Genomic DNA, 8,610 nt, shown 5'->3' on the forward strand with positions numbered 1-8,610 from the left:
TTTCTCGCTTTCTGTCTCTCTGTCTCTCTGTCTTTCTGGCAAGTGCATGCGCCCTACAGTGAAAATCTCTCCAGCAAAAAAAAAAAAAAAAAAAAAAAAAAAGAATGAATCCAGCAGGATTGGAGTGGAGAACCAGTCTCCCACAAGCCCTTTAGAAATGTGTAGAAATGGGGCCAGCAGGTGGCATGGTGGTTAAGGCACTGGCTTCCCATGTGGCTAACTGTGGTTCAAATCCTGGACCTGGTTGCTTGCTTTCTCTCTCTCTGTCTCTTTAGTGAGCACATATGCCCTATAGTAAAAATTTTAATAAATAATAATTAATAAAACTAAATGAATTCTTTAAAAAAAAAAACAGCCATTTAAAAGAAAGAAAGGAAGAAAGAAATGTGCAGAAATCAAATTAGCAGGTGGTATAGTGAGTGGGGCGCTGGACTCTCATATGGATAAACACAGTTCAAGTCCTGGATCTGGTGGCTTGTTTTACCACTTTCTCTCTCTCTCTCTCCCCCTCTCTCTCTCTCTCTCCCTCTCTGGTCAAATTAAGATAAATAAATAAATAAATAAGTTAAATTAAATTATTCTTTTTTTAAAAAAAAAAAAAAAGGGAATTTGCAGAAATCTTAGAGAGGACAAGAATCTATCCTTAATCCATGAAAGGGAGATCGTAAGCAATTCTATTTGGATCTAAATGAACAGGATGTCTCCACCAAAAATGTGGATTACAGAAATGTCTGAAACTATTTCCTTGAAGTGTAATTACTAATCCAAGACTATGGACTTCTTTTTTTAAGTATTTGACAAATAATGTTAAATTTCTTCATGATAAAAAGTTCAAGCAGATGGAACTAGCAGGTGGTGTGAAGGTTAAGGTGCTGAATCCTACATGGCCAGTGAATACACAGTTCAAGTCCCAGACCCAGTGGCTTGAAAATCACATCAGGCGGGAACCAGCAGTTAGCGTAATGGCTATGGCGCTGGACTCCCACGTGGTCGACCGCAGTTCGCGTCCCGGACCCGGTGGCTTAAAACTGACGCCGGCGCGTGTGCGTGCGTGCCCAAGATCCCGAGAGGAGAATGGAGGAGAGGGGATTGCGGCGTGACCATCCCCTCTGGGGGGTGATTTCTCGCTTTCTGTCTCTATGTCTCTCTTCTCTGGCGGTCTGGCGAGTTCACGCGCCCTATAACGAAAACCTCTCAAAAGAAAAAAAAAAAAGAATTAAAAAAATCACATCAGGCATATGTGCATGTGTGCCCAAAATGTGATTATTTCTTACTTCCCCCCCCCTCAAGTTTTTTTTTTTTTTTTTTTTTGGAGATTTCGCTATAGGGTGCATGCGCTCGCCAGACAGACAGAGAGAGACATAGAGACAGAGAGCGAGAAATCACCCCCCAGGGGGGATGGTCACGCCACAATCCCTTCTCCTCCATTCTCCTCTCGGGATCTTGGGCACGCGCTTGGTGTGAGTTCTAAGCCACCAGGTCTGGGACACGAACCGCGGTCGACTACGTGGGAGTCCAGCGACATAGCCATTACACTAACTGCTGGTTCCCTCTCTTTTCAAGTTTTTGCAAAAGAACTTTCCAGAGAGAGAGAGACTGTGAAAGGAAAAGTGAGAAATCACCCCCCAGGAGAGATGGCCAACCACAGTCCCTCCTCCCTCATTCTCCTGGGATTTCTGGAATGCATGCACACGTGCCAGGCATGATTTTCAAGCGGCCAGGTCCAGGATTGGAACCACACTCAGCCATGTGGGAATCCAGTGCTTTAACCGCCACACCACCTGCTGGCTGCCACCCCCCCTTCTCTCTCTCTCACTTTGTCTCTTTCTGGTGAGTGTACATGCCCTACAGCAAAGACAAAAAGAAAACAGAAAGAAATGGGAGCAAGTACAGTGGGGTCAGTTGCAAAGAGGGGAGAGTCCTCAAGAGGGAGAAGACAACTTTGGGGGTAAGGCTTTAGACCAGTCTTGGAAATTGATGTTTATTTTTGAAATTAAGGCCAATAGCTTTTGATGGAAACTTTGCGTTTTGTGAGCCCCCAGTAAGCCCATAACAGTCCTCATGGGGATCACCACCAAGTGAAGGTGAAGGTGAAGAAGCAGGTGCTGGCCTTGCCCCAGATCACCTTCTCTTCGTAGCGATCATAATGTACCTTGTACCCCTGAGCCTCAATGTCCATCTTCACGCAGTCCATGAGATCCTGGACTTTCGGGGGAGCCTTCCAGGGCCCGAACTTGACCACCGATGTCTTTCCAGCCTCCAGGGTATGCAGGAGCTCTGCGCACCGCGCGTCGTCCTCATCGGTGCGCACCGCGCATACCACCACGCTGGAACTGCGCGCCGCCACTGCTTCCGCTCGCGCCAAGCGCACCAGCAGCTCCAAGCTTTCGCTATAGCCCGGCACTCGCAGCGTAAACTGCTTCCGCGCCACCTGCTCGCCAAAGATCTGCGGCGTGTCTTCCAGGAGCTTGACCAGAGGATTGATGTTGTAGAACTGAGCCTCGCGGTACACCTCGGGAATGTGCGCTGTGGGCAGCTGTCCGTTGCGCAGGTAGTCCAGGATGGGCCCAAAGTAGGTGCCGGGGCGATCGATAAAGAAGCGACCCTTCCGGTCCGTGTAAACCTTGGACGAGCCGGAGACCATATTGGCCAATATGGTACCCGGGATTTTTTTCAGGGTGCCCACGGTGGTCACGTAGACATCACCCCCCACGTTCAACTCCACAACAGTGGATACCTGGGGACACAAAGTGGCAGAGAGAACCGACAATGCCATCTCCAGGGAGCTCGAGGCTTATGTTATCCAAAGAATGCTGTGGTTAGAACATAAAGAGGCCCGAGGACAGGCTCCAGCGATACTGGAAGGCCCGTCTCAGGTAAAGGTTACACTTAGCTGTAAAGCTAAAAACATCTCATTTTGAGATATGAATACCCATTTGTGCAATGTTGTTTTTTTTTTTAAGAGAGACAAAGAAAATGAGAAACACTCCCCAAGAGAGATGACCACTCCACAATCCTCTCTCCTCGAAGTATTTAGAGCAAGCACAGGTGCTCAGAGTGCTTTTCAAGCCACTAGGTCAGGGACTTCAACCACTCCGTTGGTCATGTGGTTCCAGCCACCTTAACCTACAGTTACCTGCTACCTCCCCATTGATGAATTTTAACTTTCTCATTTAGGTCAGAAACCTTAGAAGAGACTGCCATAGAAGGAAATCCCAACGACAACATTTCCCAAGTCTGTGTGGTCTTTGACAAGATAGTTTTCCCTTCCTAGGCCTCAGATTCCTCATCTTTAAAACGGAGCTGTTGATGGGGTCAGCAGGTAATATTGTGGTTAAGGTACTGGACTGCCACATGGCTGACCATGGTTTGAATCCCAGTCCTGGTGGCTTGCTTTCTCACTCTCTCTTTCTCTGGTAAGTGCAAATGTCCTATAGCAAATTTTTTAAAACAATAGTAATAAATTAAATAAGTGATTTTTCTTTTTTCTTTTTTTAATTTTTTTTAGAGAGATTGATATAGGATGTGTGTACTCACCAGGAGAGACAGAGACAGAAAGAGAGAAATCATCCCCCGGGGGGGTTAGCCACTCTGCAATCCCTTCTCCTCCATTCTCCTCTTGGGATTTCAGGCATGCACGTACACGTGCCTAGCGTGAATTTTAAGCTGCTGGGTCCAGGACTCGAACCATGGCCAACTACATGACAGTCCATCAACAAAACCATTACATCATCAACTGGTCCCAAATAAATGATTCTTTAAAAAAAAAAAAATTAAAAATGGAGCTGTTGGGGCCAGCAGGTAGCCTGGTGATTGAAGTGCTGGATTTCTACCTGGCCAACTGTGGTTTATGTCCCAGACTTGGCAGCTTGTAAATCACAACAAATAAATGGATAAGTAAATAAATGTTTAAAAATAAATAAAATAAAATGCAGCTGTTGTGAAGTCAAGCATTCCCAATCTGGGAGGCTCAGATCTAAGACAGTGTAAAAAGGGAGGAACATTTTCAACCTTTCAAAAAGGCTAAAATGTGCTAAATGATGTATGTGCTCATCAGAGAGAAACAGAAAGAGGGAGAGGAGAAAGCATCCCTGCAGTGAACAGTCACACTGCAGTTCCTTCTCCATCTCCCCTTCCTGTGAGCTTCTGGGCAGCACGCACATATGCCTGGTGTATCTCTCAAACCACTGGATCAGGGACTCAAACTGTGTGGTCAGCCATGTGGAATTTTCTGCCTTAATCACCAGGCCATAGAGTTCATCCTCTCAGTTACCTTTAACCTCCACATCCTCCACTCTTCACTCCGTTAGTGACTCATTCATTCAATGTATGGATGCCCTGTTCCACACGAGTCCTGTGCTAAGCAGAGGAACAGGACGGTCTGCATTCAAGGAGCTCACATGGGAGGGAGGGAAACACACAACTCAGATACGGAGGTGCTGAGAGGGCAGACTCAAAGGTCGAAAGTATCAGCCCTTCTGATGGACGTATGTTGGAGGTTGTCAGAGTGTTCCCTAGGGTTGTGATGGTGGCTGCTGCAGAAAAGCTGTGTAGTGTTCGAGGGAAGGCTGGGTTTCCAGCCTCAGATTCTACCAGAGGTCATTGCAGGGCTAGTGATGGGGCCAGGGCTTCAGAGCGTCCTTCAGTCTGATTTAAGGGTGACCTCATTCTCCTCTGGCTTGTGGGCGCCACCTCTAAGATTAAAGTACTGGATTTAAGATAGCCAAAGGCAGCTCAAGTGCTGTGGGGAATAACTCAGTTGCCATGGCAACAGCTCCTGCCAGGGCACAGTCCTGGGGGCTGGAGGGAGGAAGGCAGAGGAGGGGATGCTTCCTGACAGCAGACAAACAATGCAGCTGAGAAAAATAAGCCCAGAACCTGGGAGTCTTCCTTTCTCCCATAAACCTCAAGGCCCCTTTAGCCCGACTGTTTGGGTAACCCTGAGGTCACCTCTGTAAAGCTACATTGCAGACTTTAACTCTTGAATGCACCAATGTGCTGTCATTACTCCTGTACCATGGAAAGCTCACAGGTCCTCCTAATGACTCCAGCTTACAAGCACGGAAAAGTGCAGCACCGAACAGTGAGGAAGTGATAACGATGGCGCTGGGACCAAACCCATACCAGTTTGACTTCTGTACAACATGGGTGCCCCACCCTCACCCCTCCGGATACACTACTCACAATGCCAATACTTAACTGTGTGCCTAGGGCAGTTCTCTTTCCTTCTCTGGGCCTAATCTTAGGAGGCAAAATAGACTAAGAGAACTCAAAGTCCCTCCAGCTCTGCAGCTCTAAGGAGGTCAATCACTGCAAATGTCCTGTCTGAAACTAATGTTTAGATATTTCCAAAAACAGCCCCCTGATGTAGCAGTAATGTGATGTTCCTCAATGCTGAAGTTGTATGGGAAAGTCCTGGGTTCATGTCCCAAGGTCTCCCTGTGCACACACTGGGTGCACATGCCTGTAATCCTGGCTGGCTGAGGCTGGGGGTAGATTGTGGCATGAAGACCCGTGGAGGGCATCACGCTCTCCCTCTCTCTCTCGCTCTCAAGAAATTATAAAATATAGTTTTTTTAAAAATTACATCCTGGGCCAGCAGGTGGCATGGCAATTAAGGCAGTTGAATTCCCACATGGTCGACTGCCTTTTGAGTCCTGGACCGGACCTGGTGGCTTGAAAATCATGCTGGGTGCATGTGAATGCATGCCCCAAATCCAGAGAGGAACATGGAGGAGAAGGGATTGGGGCATAGCCATCTTCCCTGGAGGGCAATGTCTCATTCTTCTTCTGTGTCTCTCTCCTCTCTGGCGAAAACATACATCCTATTGCAAAAGCTTTTTTAAAAAAATTACTTCCTATTCAGCCCCTTTCCGCCAATCTCCTGGAAGGGGAGAAAGACTGAGGATTAAGCTGATCACAACTGGCCAATGATTTAATCATGCCTTCAAGATGAAGTCTCCAAAAAGAAGAGGTTCAGGAAACTTCCAGATACTAATCATACAGATGCTCCCGGAGGGTGGCGTGCCCCTGCCGACATGCTTTGCCCTAAAAAGCCCTTCATCTGTATCCTTTGTAATATTTATAATAATCTGGTAAGTGGTAAAAAATATAGCCTCCTACCCTAACATCCTCAGCCCCATTTCCTTGTTCATCAAGCGAGACTTCAACCCTATTCCCAAGCTTCTAAATTCTGTTCCTCTTTTCCCTCGTTTTTTTTTTCCCGTCAAACTCCCAGTCTCTTTGCAAATCCCAGACCTCCTACCTCAGCCATAAATACTGTCCTATGTGTTTCTAACAGATAAAGGCTTTGTTCCACCCCTCTTTAGGGCCTTCCTCACAGCATCCTCTTCTTCAGTTTGACTAAACATGCCGCCAAAGTATTCATGGCGAGCAGACCAGGAACACACAGTCCTTAGGAGCCCTGCTGGGGGCCAGGCCTGTGCTGGCCAGGAGGATACAGGGACTATCAGACCAGCTCTTGCCCAGTTCCAGTCTAAAGGGTGCCTACACTTCCGCACCTCGCCCCAAACATCCATACATTTGCTTAGGTCACCCTGGCAGAGGCCATGGAGGGATGTCTCCATTCTGATGTCCCCCAAGCCCTCAAGATCTCTCCCACTCCACAACCCTGCCCTTTTACATTGTTCCCTGTCTCAGGCGTCTGAGCCAGAAAGCCAGGTAATCTTGCATTCTGCTCCAGCCCTCCACCTCCCCACGCACTCAGAAGCAATCACCAGGTCCTGGCAGTTCTAACTGCCTGTTCTGTTCTATGGCTTCCTGCCCCCTCTGGGGCCCTGCCTCAACCCATTCTCCAATCTGAAAGGAGAGCACCCTTTCTGAAGCAGATCTGTTCCTGTCACCTCCTGCAGCAAACACTTGAGTGACTTCATTCCTGTCCACATAGTCTAGACTCCCTTGCGAGGTTTATGAGGCCCTTTGTGAGCAGCGTCTAGCGGTCAGTGGCCTGAACCACGCCACACCATTCAGAGCAGGCTGGCCTCCTCGCCCCCAGGACTTCACTCACTTGCTACTCCCTTCGCTGGGCCCACGCTTCCTTCCAATAATTTCTCCAGGAACCCTTCCTGGTAAGCTGTCCCTTTGGGAACTCAGAGACCCAGAGAGCCCTGTACTCCCACCGTCATGGTGGTGCCTCTCTTGTTTGCTCATCTCAATCTCCCATTAGACTGAGGTTTCTAGAGGAGGGACTATCCTTGGGTCATCATTATGTCACTGGAACCTGCTATGGGGCTCAGCACACCTGGGAAGCCTGTCACATCGAGTGGTGCGTAGCCTCTGCAGGGGTGCTGAGAAAACTGATGACGTTGCTCTGCCTGGCACAGGGCCGGCTCTGTGCACCACCCTTGCAGGTCATTCATTCTGGCGTTTGGGGGCCCAGAGTGGCCCTGGCACTCAGCAGGTGGCTTCGCTGTTGCCAACAATGACATTCTCACCATCCTATTGGAGAAAGCTACACTCCCCACGGCAGCATCTGCTTTCCCTTTCCGGAGTCTGTAAGATGGCACGCATCCAGAACAGAATTCAAATTTTCTGCTCCTAGAGTGCGCCAGGCCTTGTCCTGATCCTCTCCCCATACTCCCTTCACCCAAGCCCTCCCCCGCCAGCAGGAGGACTCAGGGCCCAGGCAGAGGGCAGGGACAGGCTGGAGGCCCTGAGGGCTGAGGCCGAGGGACTGATCCTTCAGGCTAGTTGGACAGGCTTCTCCCAGTGGCGGGAGGCGCGGGGGCAGGGGAGAGGGCGGGACAGAGGCAGCTCAGTGGACTAAGCCAAGCTAGGGGACGAGAGAGGACACACGCGGAGAGGAACGAAATAGAGCCAGGGCCAAGAGGAGAGGAAGGAGACGAACAAAAGGCAGCCAGGACGACAGAGGACACGGAGAGGCTGGGCAGAGCCGGGACGGAACGAGCCGCGGCGCGAAAGGAGCGACAGCCAGGGGAACAAGAGCGCGCCCAGCTGGCGGTGGAGGGAAGCCACAGCGCGCCCGAAGCGGGCGACGCAGACCCGGGAGGAACTGGGAGGGACTGAAGGAAGGCTGAGGCGGTGTGACAGCCCCGCGGAGAGGCGAGCGGAGGAAGCCCCCTCCTGTCTGCCCCTCCGTCCGGGGCCCGTACTCACCCTCAGCAGGCCAGGCCTTGGGGACCCGGGCGCGGGTGAGGCCAGGTCCATCATCCCAGCCTGTGACTGTCACTGCGCGGCCTGCCCCGGGCAGGTAACTGCGGCCAGCGGAAGTGCACCTGGCTGCCCACCCCGCCTCCCCAGGGCTGCCGGATCCTGGCGGGATTGGCTTGAGCTGAGCAGGGTTTGCGGTGAGACCTTACGCAAGGCCCTCTCTGGCCTCTGGCTCCCAAACGGTCAACTAGGGGAGGGAGAGGGAATTGACATTGATAACCATGGATTTTCTACTTCTGCAGTCCTAGTGGGAGAGAGAGCTGCCGGGCCCATTTTACAGAGCAGTAAAGCCAGCCTGAAAGAGATAGTGTTAAAAACTAAAATCGGAGGCACAAATATAAAGAGTTGGGGGGCGGCGGGGGAGGAGTCCCAGATCCAGGGGCTTGAAATATGCAAGCGCATTTGTCTGCCCAGAATCCC

At 50.2% G+C, this 8,610-nt stretch overlaps 1 protein-coding gene across 1 annotated transcript; it reads right to left on the minus strand.

Moving 5' to 3' along the window:
• Nucleotides 1-1,941: 1,941 nt before the first annotated feature.
• Nucleotides 1,942-8,266, minus strand: KCTD14 (potassium channel tetramerization domain containing 14). Its single transcript, XM_006161893.2, has 2 exons — nt 8,137-8,266; nt 1,942-2,737 (listed from the first exon to the last, which is right to left on the minus strand). Exons 1-2 carry the CDS (start codon nt 8,188-8,190, stop codon nt 2,069-2,071), a joined length of 723 nt encoding a protein of 240 aa, XP_006161955.1. The 5' UTR covers nt 8,191-8,266; the 3' UTR covers nt 1,942-2,068.
• Between the last annotated feature and the right edge of the window lie 344 nt (nt 8,267-8,610).

The sequence above is a fragment of the Tupaia chinensis genome, unplaced genomic scaffold (genome assembly GCF_000334495.1).
Source record: "Tupaia chinensis unplaced genomic scaffold, TupChi_1.0 Scaffold139431_1, whole genome shotgun sequence".
Classification (NCBI taxonomy): domain Eukaryota; kingdom Metazoa; phylum Chordata; class Mammalia; order Scandentia; family Tupaiidae; genus Tupaia; species Tupaia belangeri.

Excerpts from the sequence above, each read along its gene's own strand:
- KCTD14 (XM_006161893.2), bottom strand. The coding sequence starts at position 8,190 with ATGATGGACCTGGCCTCACCCGCGCCCGGGTCCCCAAGGCCTGGCCTG. Across the intron at positions 2,738-8,136 it reads CAAGGCCTGGCCTGCTGAGG|GTATCCACTGTTGTGGAGTT; the intron begins GTGAGTACGGGC and ends TTGTGTCCCCAG.